We start from the raw sequence: 20,811 nt of genomic DNA, 5'->3' as shown, positions 1-20,811 counted from the left end.
CTTCCAGAGAACAGGACAATATATCATTCCTAACAGGGACAGGTCTTCGCCTGAGCTTATGGTACTGGCAGCCAGAAAACTTGGACAAAAATGCTGAAATCATGAAAGGGGTGCAGAGGTGTTTCTAAAAGGTAGAGGTACCTATGTCAAGTTTTCCCCCCAAGAACAACTAAGGCTGGTACTGCCAGAAGAACAGTAAGAAAATGGGATCTTGGACTCAAAGCTGTGTGCATATCCTCTGTCATGCACCTGTGCAGGAGCAGGGCCCATGGAGAGCACTCGCATCCAAACCCCACTAGCTAGAAGCTGTAGCTGAGTCACCCAGAGACTTTCTTGTGCCCTTGGCATGAGAAGCTCCAACACAGTACGAGGGCTGAAACAGTCTTTTACTTCTGCTTCACCTCAGTACTTTACTTGCTGCTCTTGATCCATTCTCAGTCCCACTACCCTTCTCCTTTACAGCGTAACCAGTGCTCCAAGCTCTTATTTAGGCACACCTGACAGCAAGAGGGAAAACAAGAATTAAAGCAAGACAGCTAAAAATACAAGCCAGGTCATTTTCCAACTCCCTTGCCTAGCACTGAAGTCAGTGGTTCTCGTTGCCTTATTCTTTAATCAGGGTTTGTTCAAGAAAATTACTCTTCTCAAAGCATGATTCAGAGTGTAGAGCAGGCTTCTGGCACCTAGTTACAATGGAAAATAATAGTTTCCCCGAGCAAGAAAAAATAAAGCCTCTAAAGGTGCAATTGCTTTATTGCAAGGAAAAAGCGTCTGTTGCCCTCTAAAGAAAAATAAACAAACAATCCTTTCTCATGCTGTAAGGAAGAGAAACAAAGCTCATGCTATTCCCGCAAATTTCATAGCTCTGCAAGCTCTTGTTTTCACTTTGGGGTGTGCCCAACTCAAAAATAATCTGGCAAGCAGAGAAATACCAACAGTTGTGCAATTCCTCCTCTGTTCAAAGCAAATCATCAGCTTGACAGGTGGTTCGTACCTGTTGGAAACATCGCAAGCACTGAAAGCAAAAGCCTTCAAGGATTTGCTGCAGGACAGGCCACGGTTGCCTGAATGCACGCTTTGAAATCAAAGAAGCTCACCCAGCCTCAAACACCTCAGGACATGGAGAGAAACAACAAGTATTTGCCAAGGATCCTTTTTCTCTGCTGGGCTACTCCACGCTGCCTAGCTGTACAGGGAACACAGAGGTGCAAGTGTTAACAAGCAGTGCCCGGCGTGGCACACAAGCCCTGCCACAGCCCTGCCCCCCTACCACAGGCGATGCATTTCATCTGCTGAAGTGTTGGGGTTTGGTTTGGTGGGTTTTTTTTTTAGGGTCTCCCCCCTCCATATTTCTACTAATTTTCAGCCACTCCAGCACCTCCTGGAGTAGAGGTTCATATTATCTCAGTCTCCATTCTTCCCCCACCCCCGAAGAATACCAGGGGGAAGACACAAACTGGCCTTGTAGTACAATACTACTGGCCACAGGGTAAAATTACAAGGAGCAGTTGTCATCTCAAAGCAGTGCTTCTGAACCCCGGAACAACCTGACTTCATTTTTACTTCTAGCTTTAAGCATTTAATCCTTTCATCAGTTCCCTCCAGCCACTGGAAATAACCTAAACACACACGCTAGCGAAACCAGAGGGATGAGCGGAAGCCCAAACAGCCTGCAGCAGCTCTAACAAAGAACTTTGTTTTGCAGTATCCCACCAAAGCTGTTCCTGGATAAGAAACAGGTGAAAGGAGCCATAAGCTTCAGAGCAATCTCACATTTCCTAGGAAAGAACACCACGTACTTTCTACACCCTAAACCATTCACCCACAAACAACCATTCAGTACCACCATATTACACCAACACATAAGCTTAGAAGAAAGCCACCATGACATGGCCAGGTACAACTCAGGAACATTTTACCTCCAGCTTCAAACAAGCTGGGAAGAAAACAGGATCAAGTTGATTTGCACAGCACAGCCTTTTGACCTGTTAGGAGAATCCTTTAGAAGGTATCAAAATACAGATACTGGAAGTAGAAAACTGCCATTTAAACTTGTACATGAAGTGTTTTGTCTCTCAAGAAAGCAGCCATCCTCCAAGTTCCTCCTAGGCAGAATATCCTTAAATTTCAAACAGACAGCGACCACTAGAAGTTTTCGGACTTACAGGCTCATATATAGTTTCTGTACTGATAGAACTACATTGTTTCACTGAACAGTTTAAAAAAAAAATTGTGAGGCCAAGACAATCCAGGAATGGGCACAGGGATAGTATTCAGACTCAGGGGTGGTGTGGGAAAGCAGGCTGTTCAAGTTCTGCAGGCATAAACCCATTCTTTCACACATACCTCTGACCTCCAAGTACCTCACAGCCTCACCACATATGCAGATGGGAGAAGAGTCTAGAGGTAGGGAAGGATTATATTAAAAATAAAAGAACTACCCACATCCCCCTGTTACTCTGCCTGCCTCACTGTCTCAGCTTTCAAAAGAATAAAATCTTGCAAATGCAGGTAAACTGCAACTGGGGGGCGGGGGGCCGCGGAGGGCAGCGGGGAAAGAATAAGGATGCAGGAAGGGCTTACCATTGCGGTCCTCAGGTCTAAGGCTCTTCTTTGCAACTTCTGCCAACGCCCCAATGCCAAGACCAACAGCTAATCCTTTAAGAAGAAAAAGACCAAGGTCAGAATGGAAAAAAACCTTCTGAGCCACGTACAGAGGTATTTTTTGTAATTAATCTTAAGCCACATCGTCAAATACACAGCAGCAAAACAGCTCGATTAAACATCCTAGCTTTTACAGTGGAGTCATCTTCAAGTTCGACACTGAACAGTTTTCTCCTGTACTACTTCAGCCCAGCATACCAGCCAGGTGTCACAGGCTGGGCCAGTCCGGGATGTCCAGCTTTTACATACAAAAATGTCAACAAGTGCTACTCAGAGCTCTGTGCTCTGGCTGAGGTCCTGCTGTAGGCTTAAATTGTGGAGTTTAGAAGAAGGGAAGAAAAAAATAATAATCTCACAAACATGGTTCTCAAAGCACAATTCTCAGGAAAGAACAGAATCTCCCTCACCGCCCACCGTGCCACCACAAAAGGGGGGAGCAAAACTGTAGTTAGATAAAGCCATTACCAGTAGACTTAAAGGCTCTGTGACCCTACTGTCCGAGCACTCACATTTATTTGTGCTCATCAGCTGTCTTTGACTTTCATATGCTCATTCACTACGATGAACAGAAACATTTTTTCCTGAGGCCCACCTTATGCAAGTAGTGTTGTAAAACCACAATTCCAAGGATCTGTGCTGGGGAGTAACCCAGCACAGCAACAGTGAGACCCTGAGACCAAACACAAGCACTCCACATGCGCTATCACCCTTGCAAGCACTGAATTCTAGGGTGTTGTCTCACAGCCACAGATTAAACTACAACTACAAAAGCAGTGTTATCTGCCTCTACTAACCTGAACAAGCCACAGAAGATTAAATGAGATACAGATCTAGGCATGCAGTAATCCATGCTACCAAAGGTCTCGCTGCCTTCCCAATTTCAAAATATTTATTTTTCTGCATAATAAATGACATGGGCAGCCAGAACTGCTGGTGCTCCTTCCCATCTCTGCCATGCCTTACTCCCACACTGCTAACAGGACTGGGTGTGCATGTTTTCGAGTGCCCCGAGGCCTCCTTGAGGCACTAGTGGCCATCTTCCCAGGTAAAACAACCAGGAGACAGAGTCAGCACAACGAAGGAGCATAGGTGACCAGCACACCGCATTTTGCTCATGTGTGCAGGAAGAAAGGCATCCACATTATTTTGTGGTCTCAAGTGAGGAAGGCTGGGCACAAACAAGTTGAACCTCATCTTGCATTGCTATTTTCTCTCTCTCCTACCAGGTAATTGTGAGCCCACCTCTACCGATAAGAATTTGAAGCTTGCACAGTATGTCTGTTTCTGCAGTCTTGCAGACTACACACACTGGGCCAAAGAATCCAGCGCAAGGGCTGCTTCCAGGCTCCCATGCCATTTAACTGTTCAACAACCTTTCATTCTCCATTGCACATGAATGTATAAAAGCATACAGAAATGGACAAAAAAAATATGTAACTTTCACAGGATGCCATGATTTTAACATTATAATGCTTAGATTAAAAAGCCCTGAAACAGTTTTTTGTGTTTCATTGGGTCTGTGGTTTTAGGTTTTCCGTATTTTCTGCAAGTTCTGCTATGGAGGTACAGCACTGAAATGCCAGATTTAAGCCTAAGAAAGCACACTGTTACTAGCTAACTTGTGCAGATCCTTCAATAGCGCCAAGCCATGCACAACCACCGAGCCATTCTTTTGCACCAGATATCCAGAGATTTTATTAGCTGAACAAAGTGATAGAAATATCCCTAGACTTCAAACAGCATAAACAATATCTATTAAAACGCTGATACACAGTCACCTCCAATCAGATCCCACACGGCAAGTCAGTAACTTGGAGCAGAAAGTACCAAGCCAGAGAGGAAGCCGATGAAGACAGATCTCACTAACAAAATGTGATTTTTCTAGACTGAATACCACTCACAGCACTTCTGTTGGCCTTGATCCCACTTTCACCACCTCCAAAGTGATGCTCCCCATCACAAATGAGCTTGGTCATTATCAGAGCTAGACTGAACTGTGCCAGCAGTAGTTGGTTCCAAATTAAATATTGCATCTCCTTCTAAAGGCTTTATGTTCACTATTGAGATTTACTGCCGGCAGCTAAAGTAAAATGAAGTTTCTAATCTCTCTTCATCATTAAGACACAAACCACTTCAAAAGCAAGCAAAAGACTAGGAACCAGATTCTATCCTGTCTTCCAGAATAAACTGGAGCAATGCAGCTCATGCTTTACATCAGTGTAGGCAAGATCAGACTCTTAACAAATGCGTGTCACACCTCCCCTCTCATGGCCATACACAGTTAGGCATCTGAAGTAAACCATATTGTAAACTACACTGGAAAAGAGCTGCTCTTACAATATGTGCTCTTAGAATTTGCTCAACTGCTCCACTGTCCAATTTGCTAGAAAATGAATTTCAGTCCAAATACATTAAAGCCAGACATGAACAAGTTCACAGTTAAACAGCTGGTAAGGTTTAAAGACCTGAAGTTTGAACAAAGGCTTCAAGCACTTTCAAACTATAATCGCAGTGCACAGCAGGATGTTTAGCTCAGGGCATTACACAAAAATGCAATACAGAATTCCTGCCTCAAGCCTTCAGTAACTACCTGGAAACACCTCTGGGCAGATGCAGCCCTGCTCTAAACATGGTAGCAGTAGCATGCAAGATACTCTCGGGACTGCGCAGGGTCAAGTGCATCTGGAGTGTCTGCTGCCTCTTAGCTGTCAAGCCTGCAAAAAATGAAGTCAGTTGTACATGTAACCTTCTATCACTAAGAAAGAAGTAAGAATGCGAAGTTGTATTGTGTTTCTCATTGAAGCCATGCCAAAACTTGGCCTTTTCCCTGAACATCTAGGGCTTGGAAAAAGCTGCCACTTTCCAGAAGTCTCAGATGCTCATTTCATTCCTTTGTATTGAAGAGTTATCATCAGAACCCTGAAATTAGTCAATTAAGTAACGGCCTAAATTCCTCCATCCACTAACATCAGTAGTAGGGATGTGTCTGCCCCTGAACTTCAGGAACGTATTACTGTCTCCTTTACCAACCTGAACTTCATTCACTGTAGCATTTGGGGCACAAACAGCTCACAAGACAAAAACTTGACTTTTCCTCATCTTACAAATCAGACTAATACTCCAGGGTTCAGAACACAAGTACTAGACAGAAGGGTTCAAAGCCACAACACTCATTTCCTGAAATGCCACCAGATTTGTTTTCCAGGCCTCTTTTACACACCCACCCATGTGAAAGGCAGTGGTCTAGGCATGTACTGTTGGAACACAAGTAATGTTGTGCATGGGTCTGGCTGAGACAGGAGTTAATTTTTTCATTGCAGCCGGTATCATGCTGTGTGTCGGATTTGGGACTCAAAGTGTTGATAACACACCAATGTTTCAGCTGTTACTGGAGAGTGTTTGCACAGCGTCAAGGTTTTTTCTTTTGCCTACTCTGCCTCTGCAATGCGCAGGCTAGGTGTGGGGAAAAGGCTGGGAAGGGACACAGCCAGGACAGATGACCCAAATTGACCAAAGGGGTATCTGTGCCATAGAATGTCATGCACAGCAGTAAAAACTTGGAGAAAGGAGGATGAAGGAGGGGGACATCTGGCATTATGGTGCTTGCCTCCCCAAGTAACTGCTACAGATGCTGAGGCCCTGCTTCCCAAGACATGGCCGGACATCTGCCTGCCAACAGGCAGTAGTGAATGAATTCCTCCTGGTGCTTTGCTTCACCTATTAAAACTGTCTTCATCTCAACTCCCAAGTTTTCTCACCTTTGCTCTTCCTATTCTGTCCTGCTGTGGGAGGAAACAAGTGAGCAGCTGCACTGGGCTTAGCTGACAGCCAAGGTCAACCCGCCACATGCTGCCAGCCATTCACCTCACCAGCCAGACACAAGTCATTGCTCCAAAGACCCTGCATGGCTGTGGAAAAGCACTCTCCCCCTCTAGTCTACTGACCTTACAAAAGTCACTCCTGATGTCCTTCATTTTCCTTGTCCGCAAGATGAGTATTGCCTCCAAAATTCATTTTGAGACAACTTTCAGCATCACTGAACAGCCACAGTTCAGCACTTTGGAAAATAAAAATGCCCAAGCACGACTAGAAAGTCACATCCTGCATTTTTCACTTTATGCAGACAGATTATTTCCAGCCTGGAAAATGCCACTTGGTTTCATACCAGCAGAGTGCCTCTTCAGACATTTTCCAGGCATCTCCAGCACCCCTTGCACTTCAAACCAAACCCATCAAAAGACTATCTGGAATCCATTTTGTTCAGGAAGAATCCTCTTGCTCAGCAACTGACACAACAAAACAGAGACCGAATGGGCTGTTATCACTCTGCTCAACCTGCCAGCCCAGGGGTGGGTAGGAGTCTCCCCTGGAACAGCCTGTGCACTGGTTTCAGTCACGTCAAACACAACAAGCACCCTGCAGAACATGTTGCAAGCTGCAGACAGTTGTGCATTGACTTCCACTAGCTCCCTGAGCGTTAAATGCCCATCAGAAGAAAGCCACACTCGTCACATGACAACCTGAATCCTGTGGTTGTCTGTCCTGTACGTACTTTAATAACATACATCAAAAGGACAGTCTTTTTTCCTGCAAAATTGCTACAATCACATTCAATCTAGATTTCACTGCAAGCTTCCTGAATTTTATTTATTGCAAAGTGATCTCATTATATAATTAAAATAATTAACTTATAAACCAGTAAGATAAGGGAGACAAACTGCTTAGAAAAGTCAAATGATGCAATGAAGGGAGAATGGAAATAAAAGATCGAGAACTGTGTGGGTGGACCTGATGACCCATCAGGCAACAAAACAAGCACGGAACAAAAAACTGCAGAAAAATCTGTTTTACCAATTCAAGAATGATTCAAGTGTGAATGGGACCATGCCAATAGCACGGGAATTCAACTATCTGAACCCCAGGAATAGTTTTACATGAGCTCTGCTTTTGACCCACTCAGCATCTTTCCATTTTCTCCAAGTCTAAATGATGTTGTTCTAACATGGAAATAAATAAGTGGGTTTTATCCCTCCAACTAAAGTCAGGGTCAAATGCTAGTTTGACTGGTGTGGAGGCGGTAGGGGAAGAATCCACCTCAACCACTATATTTCCCACAATAATGTCCTGGGGTCTTCAACTGAATATGGCATCCCAAAGCACACGTGAAACAAGTCATGTACAAAAAAACTTATGGTCTAAGCTACACCCCCTCAGGGATACGGAGCAGCCTCCTGCCCTTAATTATCTTCAAGGCAATGCAAAGAGGCAGCTAGTAGGGCAGGAAATAATCACACACCACCACCACTCCTGCTATCCCCTATTTAATTCTGATCATTTGAATGTCCTAGGAAACAAGGACAGCACTGGGTCACTACTATTCTACAGGTTAACAGTGGCATCCCTGCAGAAGGGCTCCTTCCAGCTGTTAACCATCATCCCACAGCAGGTGCTCCCAAAAGCCAATAATGTAATCACAGACTCTCACTGAATCATCCTACACCTTGCTTCTGACTTCCATTAAAAAGGCAAGATGAGAAAACGCACAAGAGAACATATACTGTGCAGGCACAGGGAACTTCCAACTCACCTACCACTGCGCTTTCGAACAGTTTACTTCAAGCTTATCTTGCCTTCTTAAAATAAAAAACCCCACACATTAAGCCGGGTTGATCTTAGGAACACAAAAATGAATTCTCATCTCAGCTGGAAACTGCCTCCTATGCCCTCAGGAGACTCCCTTAACCAGTCTCACTCTTCAACTTGCAGGCATCACTCTTGAGAATAATAGCCGGAGAGGGCTGACATCGAGGACAGCAAGAGGCTGGGAGAGGCACACAAGTACTACCTTCCCCAGCTCACAAGCTAAGAGGAAAAGAGTCAACCGTAAGCCAAAGCTCACCAACATCATCAGAGGAATCAAAAATGAGTAAAAGTGAACGGTGACACCACAGCTCTTGCTATCACCTAATGCTTAGGTTTAAGCATTTAAAATGTTTCATAAAGGTGCAATTTAAAAAGAACATTTCTCAGAGAAGAGCCAGTCAGGAAAAGTCACACTAGAATTAGCTGATGGGGTTTCGTAATTGCACTGAAGGTCAAGTGCAGGTTAAAAAAACACCACCGGAAACTTGGAGCAAACAGCAAGCTGCTCCTTGTTACAAATGGAGCCTCCTTCCATGCAGTTCTAGAGGCTGTTTAAAATCTCGTTTTAAATAACTGATCAAGTTCTGACCATTAAGAAGTGTTCCTTACAGGTAGTCCTTCCCATGTGGGGTTGCCCACACTACTTCAGACTCACCACACCCTCAGAAACCTTCTTCAAGCATTATCCAGCCAACCAAAATATCACCAAGGGATTTCTTAAACTGGAAAAAACCTACCTATAGGCCATTGTTTGTTAGCTAGCATACTAACAATACTATTCCTCCTTGCTGTTGCAAGGAATAATTCAGAGGGAAAGATAAGCAGTGAATGCTAGCAAGAGCTCGCAGAGACCAGAGAACCTGAACGCTGTTTTTGCAACACAATGTCCCCCCCAAAAGCAGTCTGAAAGCAAGAGTTCTGTCTTGCCAGCTATTTCAGTCATGTAAAAGAATCAACTGGCAGAGAAGGGCAAGACCAAAAAATAGATGACAGATATGACTGGGGATGCTACATAAACAGTCTCTTTCTTTCTTACTCTCCCTTCGTGGTTTTGGTTTGGCACCATTTTGTTTTTTAACCTGAGGTTAGGAGAAGACAGGTAGCGAGTTATATTTCCCCTCAAAGCATGAGTCAGCCTTTCCTCATGCAACAGCCTTAGGTGAGAAAAACCGGAGTGTACAGCAACAGCACTAGAACTCAAAGTTCACAGCAAATTTGGTCATCTGCTACTTCACATCCACCAGCTGTCAGTGAACAGCCACAGATAAATTTGAAAGATGACAGCTGAAAGTGCTGTGACACTTTCCATAAAAATCAAGGCTAGATTAGAGCAAAGACTTGTATGCTACTAGACCTTAAAAACAAAGTAGTCAAGTGAGTTGTAAAGTGATGCCTTGTTACTCCAAAAAAACAGATCACAAATCCTGCTTCCCTTTGAGGAATACTAAGCATGCTGAGAAGCCAGAATGCCTGCGATGGACTACAGAGTTAAAGAGATCTGACCAGCATTAAAACCTTGTTATTACAAAACTCACTTGCTGTTTATTCCTGCACTGCATAGAATCAGTCTCTGCCCCCAACTCTTCCTAGTGTGCATATTACCCTAACAAAGAGACACACAGAGGAAGAATAATTGGGGTTTTTTAATATGCTAGTTGATCTGAATTACAGTTGACAGGCTATTTTTCTTTCTTCTAGGATCTGTAACACAACGATGTCCACTTTGTACATGTGCTTCTCTATCAAATTTTGTGGAAGAGAATCACAAGAACTACAAGGGCCTAACACACTACTTGGGAGAGACCGCTCACAACCTAGGCAGACTATATCATCTCAAAAGCTCAGTCACAAAAAAAAATCCCACAAAAATACCCACCCCACCCCCCCCAAAAAAAAAAAAACCAACAAAACCCAGAGACTACTGATCTAATGATAGCTAAGTAAGACTAGCTATGATCATCTTTTCCACCTGCAATACCGTGATGGTTTCCTTTTTCTCAGGAACATGTTAAGTCCTTGATGGCTTTGGATGCAAGACATTAAGAAAGTACCATCTGTTAAAATCACTGACAGTATTTAGCTGCTTTTTAACATAGCAAGTCCCATTCTGCAAATAAAATTCACATAGGTTTCAGCTAGCTTGATCTTACAAACTCAGACTTTATGTCCTTCCTGGGAGAAAATGGTTTATAAACAGTAGCTAAGTAAACCAAACCTTGACTATTATCACCTCCCCACCCTCAAAACTCTGTACTGAAAGGATATGTTTTATATTAAACCACTTTTGAGAAGCAGCAATGGTAAGGTTGGAAAAAATTATTTTAAATAACAGCCACTCCTGCTGTTTATGCTCAATAGTGAGAACATACTATAAGGACTAGGAGAGTTTCCTTAATAAAGTGAAACCAGACATGCAGAGCCAGGGTGTTTGTACAGACTGGAGAACAATCTGCACCTCACTCTCTCCCTCTCATGAAAACAGCACAGCTCAGTATGCGTTACCATAAGGATAGGACGTTCTACTATGCACTCCCAAATCATCTGCCCTACACTCTTAAGAGTGACTTTTTCCTTTTCAGAACAGGTACACAAAAATACACTCCAGGCCTATATTAGCCTGCCATCTTAAGACAAATGAAAACCCATGCCAGCTCTGTAGTTCTTGTTTACAGGTAGCACGCTGAACAGATCTGAGAGGTCTGTTTAGGTGGGGAGCTTTTTTCTTTGCCATACTATGACAGTAGCAGTTAGGTACGATAAGAGTGACAGAAGACAGGATTCAAAGTATAACTTCATACTGACCAAAGGCAGAGATCCATTACTGTAATGAAAAAGACCAAATCAAGCTCTGAGCTAAGCAGCTGTTTGTGGGAAAGCACTTTCCCATTAGCAAGCTTAACTAGAAAATAGAACCAACTATTGCTTCAGCAGGAGCACTGTCATACCAGCCATTAATCAGTATGTGCAAGTATAGGGACTTCGCAAATAGGGGTGTGCAAACTGACCTCCAAAGTTGGCAAGCCTTCCGATTCTTGTGACAGGAACCTTCCTCTCCCGGGCCTGCTCACTGAGCTGCAGCAGAAAGAGGGAAAGGAACACAAAAAGAAAGAGAAATCCACAAATGAACTGTGCATATGGTCAGATAGCTGCAAATTCATGAAAGCACTTTAACAACACTGCCACAGAAAGCTTTTCTTGAACACCAAGTCTTATACGTGTTGAGGGATTTTCAAGCGAACACACTCTAGAACAGACACACCAGGAACTGAAACATACACTAAGAGGAGTAGAGAAGAGGGTGAGAAAGAAGAGCTGACAACCCCGTTTTGAAAACTCATTTTTACCTTCACCTCAGCATCCCTTATATTTTGAACTCAGAGAAGCAGTGCAATGCCAACCCAAACTGCCTTCCACACATGGAATTAAAACTCACAGAAGGCTATCAGGTTATCCTGTAGATAATTCCCCCACGCAAAACAGCTGGAGCAGCAGAAGCATACAGTTTCATCAAAGCAATATCCTGTATGAGTGAACCCACAGGAGCATCTGATACTAGGTTTGGGGAAGGAGGCAGAAGGTCAGAGCAGATGGCAAGTACCTCCGCTGTGAATTCTGCTGTGGGCTTTCTGCACTGTCTCACACAAGGGTATGAAGCACTAAAGCAACAATTGTGAGCTATGCTACTCACCAATCAACTAACGCTCAGGGCAACATTCCCTCCACCTCTAGAAGGACTGCAAGACACAGTAAAGGAAGCAACAGCCTTCACTGAAAGGAGTTTAGGTCCAATTCATTCTTCGCAGCCATAGTAGAATAACTAACTAAAGGGAACAGTGCTCTACGAGTAGAAGACAGACCCTTTAGGTCAGTCTTCAAACCTTTGTAGCCTACAGCTGTCCCCAACTGCTCAACACTTCACCCCAAAAACTGGGATGAAATACAGCCCCTTCATTACTGTAACGTGTATCAGTAAGTACATCGAGTCCTCAGTCCAGTGAATGAAAGGAGAGGTCCTGTTAATACAAAACTGAAGTCTATATCCTACCTATGCTTTTTTAAACATCCTCTCCCATTAGAATATCTCCTATAGAGGGGGCAGGTGTGAAAGGAGAGCCTAAAAAGCTATTGACAGACTAAATATCACAGAGATCAGGGTTAACAAGCACTGGCACTTCACTCTCTTGCCTACACAAAAGGGAATAGCGGAAGAGGAAGAAATGAGAGAAACACAGGAGATGGTAAGGACAACCCAGTACAGAAACCATAGTACTAAGAATTCTTAATTAAAAAACCCAAACAAACAAAAAACCCCACACACCACACAAAAACAGCCACCAAACCAAAACATACCATCTGTTTGTAGGGTTTCTGCTCTGAACCTGTTTTGGCCTGTCTGGCTTTATCAATATCTTCAGCTGTTAATCCACTAACAGAGGAATGGTCTTGGTGAAATGCCCTATTCTGTCCAAAGGCAGCAGCAAAAGGATTTCCAGGGTCCCTAAAGCCTCCAAATAGCCTTGCATCCATTCTGGGAGGGAAAGGCTTCTGACCCATGCCAGAATCTCCAGTCTCACCAACACTTTTAAAAGGTCCATTTGTAGTGTAAGAGTAAGCAGGGCCTTCACTGCCACGTTCATGAGGCTTGCCAGGGGCAGTGGAGAAGTCCGTTGGAGCATCTGATGGCTCTCGGGCTGAGAAGTCATAGTCTTTCCCAAAGTCCTCACTGAGATCAGTTAAGTTCTCCTGCTGTTTGCCTAGTTCCTGCAAACAATAGTAGAAATACTTTAAGAAAAGAACTTTAAAAACCTGCTCACTACCCACCCGTGGTCTTCAGAGATGGGCATGCAGCTAGGCTGTCATGTCTCCATAATAAGTAATTTGTAGAGACTCTGGCACTGCAGGCATCCACAGGAAAAGCCAGGAAAGAGACACTTGAGGACACCTGGCATCATCGGCAGTCTTTCAACCCCACTGATGGGACAAATTCATTAAGTTTCTCAAACGCCCCTAACTGAGGGCACCTTGTTCTACATACACTGCCAGGAAGGGTCACTAAATACGGAGTTCACTAGAAGCAATACACTGCTCAGAAACAACAGGTGATGGGAACACAATCACATAAATATACTTTGGAAGGATAAAAAAAAAGCTAAACCTCATAATATTCAGTTCTCACCCCTACCATGTCCCTCCCCTCCCATCCTGTCCCTGATCGATCATGCAACGTCAGCACCTTCAAGCCCAAAGCAATACCAGATACCTGCTCATAGGCCAAATAAGTTCAGCTTTCCATGGCCACGACACTACCAATTGCAAAGCACATTTCATTATTCAACCACTAAACTATGTCAGGGTTCATGTCAGAATAGCAGCAGCAGACACCACAACACTCAAGGCAAACTTCTCCTGACAGTCTTTTCTGTTCTGCCCTGACCTGCAGTAGCTGCCCCACTATATCCAGAGATTTCCCACTGCTTTTCAGAGTGGAAAAAATAAATAAGAAGTCAGAAGCAGAGCATTATCTCCTATTTACTTGTTACTTGACATACTCTAGTTACCTATCACAGCAGCAGCAATACCACGGAAGAACTGATGACTATTAATCAACAGGATTTAAAATCCTGCTGTGGTCAAGCAAGCAGGCAGCATATTTTAGGCTCTTTCCTAAACACTAATTACATTTCCCTTCCTTACAGAAAAACACAGAACATAGTCTTTCCTGTTATTCAGCAGGTCTCATGCTATTCTGAACCTCAACATCACAGTGGGGGCGAGGAGAAATCTGTTTATAGACAGGGACTACCGCCACAATACTGACCCATGATTTCAAGTAAGACTACCTCTCTACTTCCACATTTAAATTCTAAAAAAAACACATCAGACAGCCAAAACCCTGCCATAGATCAAGAGAAATGGTCACATAACATAAAAGCTTTCCTTTCTTCAAAACAGAAAACAGCTTCAGACTGCAGATTTCTTACTGAGCCCTGCTTTGGCAGCAGCTTCTCATTTACAGAACACAGGGCAAGTGCTGTGCAGGTGCGCTTGGGGTCTTCTCTTACGCACAGAAAGAGAGCATCATCTCTCTCCCTGGATGCAAAAGGACAAAGGCAAGATAAAGCACTATCCCCATAAACAAAAACACTTAGTGTATTTCTATATCAAGCTTAAACAGAACCAAGGAAACACAGGCGCAGATTCTAGGACTGAAACTACAGACTGCCATGATAGCCTAAGCTCATTGCATAAAAAAACATCAAAACTTCGCTCATTAGTTTCTGCTCCAATAATTATGATCTGAGCTACACTGTATTTCTAAAGGATGATCATTTTTGATTAAGAGGAGTTCCTTTCCTCAGATAAGCACCATGTTTTCAAGAGATGGCAAACACAGCAAATGTGAAGCTCTTATATATTCATCCCCATGTCTGGTGACAGAAGCTGCTGCCTAAAAAAAAAAATATCTGGCTTTCTTTACGTTCTTCATTTGAAAGTCAGTCCTGAAAACCCAGCCTGTGCTATAAGTGATGAACATGCAAACATCTGACCCTGAGCCAATCTGAAAAATACCGCATGCACCAGTTTTGTCAAGAAGGGAAGCAGCACTGAGATAAACCCAATTCACTCTAAAAGAGCTCATTCACTTAGTTAAAGGAGAGGCAATCAATGACTGAACTTTAAGAGGAGACTTCAAATAACAAAGCTCTGGCCAGTCTTAGCAAGAGCTTGGCCTTTGACGAGATGAACAAAGCACTTTTCATTTTCAGCATGTCTTGAACACTCAGTAATGGAAACAGAAACACTCTGCAGTAACACTCGCCTCCCATTCCCATCCAAACACTACTGCACAGCACAAGAAATCCTGGAGAATCCCCAGAGCATTGCAACATCTGTATTACCGATCCAGCACTTGACAGCTAGGTTCTAGTTTATGATGCAAGTTCCTAGCCAATCTCCCAACAAAGCCAAAAAGTACCTGGAGGAAAAGCAAAACATCAGACTAGACTATGCACAAAAAGCTTTGCTTACCTGCATTTTCCCCAAGGCAGAACTGAACTGTTCTTCAGCAGTGGCCTGGAGAGTCCTTGCAATGGTAACTGCATCACCCCCAAGGAGCACCTGCCGAAGCTGTCCTGCTTGGGTTTCTAGGACTGCTTTACTAAGCTTTGTCAAGCCTCGCATGACCATGATGGCATCGCCCGCCATGACTGATGTCCTTCCGTGCTGCAAGATGAAAAAGAAGGAGGGGAGGACAGGGAAAAGAGGCAAGAGGTCAAGGAACAAGCTCGCAACCAGTTTCAAGACACCTAAGAGCCAGTGGCATATCTCAGACAATATGTTTCTGCTTTGGCAACCAGCCACCATGGGAACTTTGCAGCTCAGATAGCACACAGGCCAGCTTGAATGACAGCTAGTTAGCTGACCTTACCAGACAAAGCAAAAACTCTCCTTATGACTGTTCATGAGTTAGGGTAACGTTCCAGGACTGCATGCAAACGTTCAAGTTACCATTGACCAGGGGAAGCAAAGACAGGTAAATGTCAGTAACACCGCAAAGATGGCCTTCATTGCTTCCAGATGTTTAAGAAGGATTGATAGCATTAGCATTTGACCTTTAATTATTATCCAGCCCTGAAACATATTCTCAGGGCCTGATAGCACGGACAAAGTGCACTGACAACTGTCACATTCCATTCCCTCCTGGAGTTATGCCTGCTCATTTTACATAGCCAAATTTCTTCACCCCACACCAATGAGTAAGCTTTGTCTGTCCTTGAAGGGTAGTCTGCTCAGTCCCCAACTTGTAGCTCACTCTGCTACTTCTAATTGGAAACTTAAGTACACTCAGAACACCCATCTACCACAGCATTTGCAAAGTACTGCACTACAGCGATAAATTTTTGACTCGGTCCCCCCTCCCTGTTCACGAAGCACTCCATCCCAGATTCATAATAGTCTGTGCAATTTCAGCATCTTCAAAGACAAACTGAGTGCTGTCGGATGCAGGACAGAGCACGTCTGGGAAAAACAGGGGTCAAGTTCCATTGACCCCTGTGTCTCAGCCTAGAACCAAAGCTGAGGCTCAGGACACCGGCTCGCCTACATCACTGTGGTTCATGTAAAAGAAAACCAGGAGTGGCCAGGGTGCCAAAGCCACTTTGCAAGCGAGATTTTCACCTGCTTATTTCACTCATCTCCCACACCTTTCAAGCACAGCCAGGGTCACAGTGCCAGAGCTGGCTCAGAGGCACGACCTCCCACCATCGCTGACACTAAAGACAGAAGCACGCAGTTGGCACAAGATGCTGCCTGAAGTTCAACCTTATAGCTTTCTCTGTAATGATTTGCAGGAAAAAAAAAAATGTTCTGACTGCGATAGGTACCAAACACTAGTCTAAGGCCACATATTTAAGTTACTTCCCAGGTAGGTAGGTACACAGGTACCAATTCATTTCTAGAAGATAACCTGTCAACACTCACATATGCATTACAACCATAAACATTAAACACTGAAGCGGTACAAGTGATCCTGAGTCAACAGTGCACACAGCATCATGCCCTGCCACAGATCACAAGCAAGTGGATCCAGTTACCTTCTTGGGAAACACAAAGCCTGTCTCACAAACATGTCTGCTATCTCAGCCACGCAGGAGAAGCATGGCCTGCTATAGCTAAGTTTCTGCATAAGTGCACAGTTCTGCTGCACTCACACAGGACACGCTGTGTCATTATTACAGCTGAATTTCAGAAACGTACTATTATGCAAATACAGGGTAAACCCCAGAACATTACCAGAGTATTTGTTCAACAGCTGTTAATCTGTGATCAAAATCGGGAACAACTGCTGTAGCCAGGAAGTATATGTTATATGCTTTAAGTATCATCGGTAGAAGGACAATCAAGTGTTCACAACAAATCTGGACTTAATGGGCTAGCTATAAAAAGAAAAATCAAGCCTACCCAGGTCATTATTCTGTGATTGTCTTTACAAGACCTATCCATATGTTCCAGACTGGTAGCAAGCATTACTCCTGAATCTCTCCAGAGTTGAATCACTAGGGTTGGTTTTAACGTTGTACAATGCACTTTTAAAGTTGAAAGCTGCCCGTCAAGTAAGGAAATTTACTCTACCAACGGGAGGTGTTTTTTTCCCTGACATCTTCACACTGGAAATTTCCACATGGATCTCGCTCAAAGTATTTGCGGGCAGTCCCTGCAATTCAGAGCCAGGCAAAGAAACCAGCCAGCACCGCAGTACTGTCCTTGCCGAAATAACTGTTCAAAGGTTGCCACTACTAAGAAATAAGTGCTTTTATAGTCACAAGTATTAGAAGCACAGGAAAGCCTGAATGCAAAAAGTTCACTCCCTCCCTCCCTCGAAGGGCAACAAGAGGTAATGCAATATAGATCAGTGTAGACCTGGACAACACACACAAAGACATCCACTTTTAACAAGGATTCTTTCTAACCAGTGATACTAAAACCATATCCTCCTCTCACCCAAAAACTGCTGAAGGGCTTATCTTGAAGTGACAGTTGATACACTAAATGTGCATTTAAAAAAAAAAATAAATCTTCCAACAAAATTTCAGGGAAGCTAATGCAACCACAAATGGAAAATACACATTGCACAATGCGCACTCAACCCTCCATTGCTAAATATATCAACAAACAAAGAGGCCCAACTGCACTTCACAAGTTCGGCTATAAAACACAGCACTGGGCACATTGTTACCAATATCCTTCTGACTTGCAGGCTACCTCCACCATGTTCCTCTGCACAGCAGTTATAACCACCTAGCAAGTTCTTTGTTAGCTCAGAAGCATCAGCAAGATGCTGCTATGCAGCGCTGCCAAAGGACAGGCTACTGTAACAGGCTGTTTATCCCAGCACCCTGCTGCAACACAGACCTCCTTTCCTACCTGTAGGAAATACCAGCCTGCAGGCAACTGACTTGCTGTTTTCAACAATCACTTAGATTCTCTGCAGGTAGCTCAGAGACCCAAATAGAAACCCCAGTAGAAGCACAAAGGCAAGGCATGGCTCAATAATGACTTCAGAGGTCAAACCCAAAGGGAGTTACCAAGAAATAAAGGCTCAGAAAGAGGAACGTATTTTCAGAAGCGGGAGCTAATAAGTTCTATGAGAACTGAAGTGCTACCAGATGCATTTCCCTCAAATGGAAAAAATACCAAGTTATCTACTTTTTGTAGACCATGTTTGGCAAGACATGTTGGTTAATTATCCTGGGAAGGACACAGAAAGCAGAGACTAATGAGGTTATCACAACCAGAAGGGGGAAGTATGGAAGAAAACACATGCTAAATAATCAAAAAGGGAAAAGACTATACATAAATCACCAAGAATTAGAAAAAATACCTTTTTCTTCTTCAGTGAAGAAGCAGTAAGCACAAGCAAGGCCAAAAGACATGAAAACTGAAAGACATTTCCGAGAAGACTGGTACGTATCCCCAGCAATATGTTTGTGTTAATATCCAGTGCAAACAGCAGGCAAGGGACTTCCCCCCTCCTCCTTCCACCCCCGGCAAGTTCTATTCATACCACTACTAAATCAATACATAAACAGTGTAAGCAAACTATCGAAAGCAGATTAAGGAGTGGTTTCAAACAGAATTGGTCCAGGTGTACAAAGTCTATACCGCATTTGACTTGTCTCCTGAGGACTTGTTATCTAGCACTAGCAAAGTAGAGCACCACCAGCACGGAATATGGACAAGTCGGTCACGTCTACGCAAGCTGCCAGAGTGCCTGCTAACCTGGATTGAAGAGGGGTGACAAGTGTCAATCGTAAGCTGCTTTCCAAGAATAGGCAGGGTCACGGTTTTTCCTTAGTAAACTTCTCACAGTTGAACAAGTCTCTGGAAAACACCCACACCTCCTAGCACGAGAAGGCCAGAGTCAAGTCATCCTCAGACACCAGACAAGGTTCATGCAGCAGGCAGAGGCACTTGTACAGGTTAGATGTCACACCAGTAGGTAAACCAGCTCCTGACACTGCACCAGATTTTGAACCCTGTCGTAATGACAAAACTACATCAATGCCTGGGATGCTCCTATGCATAATTAACACCTGCCTCACAAGCCACTGTCCTCTAGTGACTAACTGCAGCACGTTTCCTCCCTTATTCAACATGCCAGACTACTGGACTGAAGATTTAACCAAGTCTAGTGAGATACTCAGTGTATCAGAGACCAATAACAGAAATGCAAAGCCTTACAAAAGGCAACAGATAAATTCTTATACTTGCACTGTTTTCAAAACATTCCATTCATTCCCCTTTTCCACATGCTAACGTGTTCTACAGACACAGAGACCAGCTTCTGACTCCAAGTAGTTTTTTCTAGATACTTGTACAGTCAAAAACCTTACTCATACATACGTGTATATACACACACATATATATAGGACATATATACATAGGACATACATAGGACAGACCAAGTTTAAACACAAGGAGACTTCTAACCATACAGGAATACACCATAAATTTACCTGAAAGTTTTCTGCACATGACAACACAGCCTCTTCCAATGTAAGGAAATTACTTCTACCATCAACATCCACCCAAGAAAGCAGCTCATTTGCTGTTGAGTAATTGAAAAAACAGACAAAAAACCAACCCAGACCTCACACCACAACCTCCCAACCAAACAAACCCCACCAAAACCCTAACAGTTTTACAGTAGCCCATACTCCCCCTCTGAGGTCTGCAGAAGTTTTAGCTGCCTTTTTTACCCCCACCTTTTCTTTTAAATAAAAGAGTCAAAAATAGAAAAATATTAGGCTGGAGAGGTAGTAAGGCAGATAATTAAATACCATGCTGCCAAAGGAAGCTATCTCTATACCGTCCCCTCCTCTTGCTACTATTCATTATCACAAAGGCTGTTATCTTAGTTGAATCTTAACAAGGACTATAACCCTGGAATCAGTGTTATAGCCACCCACACCATCAGAGCAATTGTGGCAACAGTATGAAATAAAAATAATAAACTCCAATAACAAGATACAGATGACCAGGTGCTTGGCATATTAGTCTACTGCTGGTTTATGGCCACAGAACAAACTTCAAAATAAGTATTATTCATCAAGCTGTAACCGGTCTTTTACAGATTTTTCCATTTCTTTCTGTGCGTGTTGCCATACCAACCATTTCATGTGATCCTTTCACTCATGGCCTTTTTCAGTTCCATCACACACCTCCCCACCAGTTCCTTTGATACCAGATTCCCAGGCCCCTGCCTAGACATATTTTGATTAGCTAGATTCCTCGGGTTGCAGCTGACCCAAGTTTTAACCATGCAGGGCACAGAACACACTGCGTTTCAACAGGACAAAACTGCCATCATCCTTCACATTGAACTGAAGATCTACCTTGCTTATCCTTCATTCTTCCCCCTCCCCAAATCTCTCACACACTGCAGCTCCAAAAGAACTCTTTAAAGATCTGACCTCCAACAGAACGAAGGACTGCTATGTTTGA

General features: G+C 43.6%; 1 protein-coding gene across 2 annotated transcripts in view; it reads right to left on the bottom strand.

The window, feature by feature from the left end:
- The window catches only part of COQ8A (coenzyme Q8A), a 46,088-nt gene that overhangs the window by 18,389 nt on the left and 6,888 nt on the right, over window positions 1–20,811 (bottom strand). Inside the window, exons 1-5 of one of the 2 annotated variants that reach the window (XM_005241834.4) lie at window positions 18,689–18,811; window positions 15,337–15,531; window positions 12,658–13,068; window positions 11,313–11,379; window positions 2,584–2,658 (exon numbers count right to left, since the gene is read on the bottom strand). In XM_005241834.4, coding sequence (XP_005241891.1) covers window positions 2,584–2,658; window positions 11,313–11,379; window positions 12,658–13,068; window positions 15,337–15,513 — 730 coding nt within the window. In that variant the 5' untranslated portion in view covers window positions 15,514–15,531; window positions 18,689–18,811. Of the gene's footprint in view, window positions 1–2,583; window positions 2,659–11,312; window positions 11,380–12,657; window positions 13,069–15,336; window positions 15,532–18,688; window positions 18,812–20,811 lie in introns of those variants that run through there. The other variant, XM_055815950.1, reaches the window with a different exon arrangement.

This window comes from Falco peregrinus, chromosome 11 (genome assembly GCF_023634155.1).
Source record: "Falco peregrinus isolate bFalPer1 chromosome 11, bFalPer1.pri, whole genome shotgun sequence".
Classification (NCBI taxonomy): domain Eukaryota; kingdom Metazoa; phylum Chordata; class Aves; order Falconiformes; family Falconidae; genus Falco; species Falco peregrinus.
The sequence above is the reverse complement of the archived record's forward strand: the minus strand, read 5'-3'. Positions and strand labels throughout refer to the sequence as shown.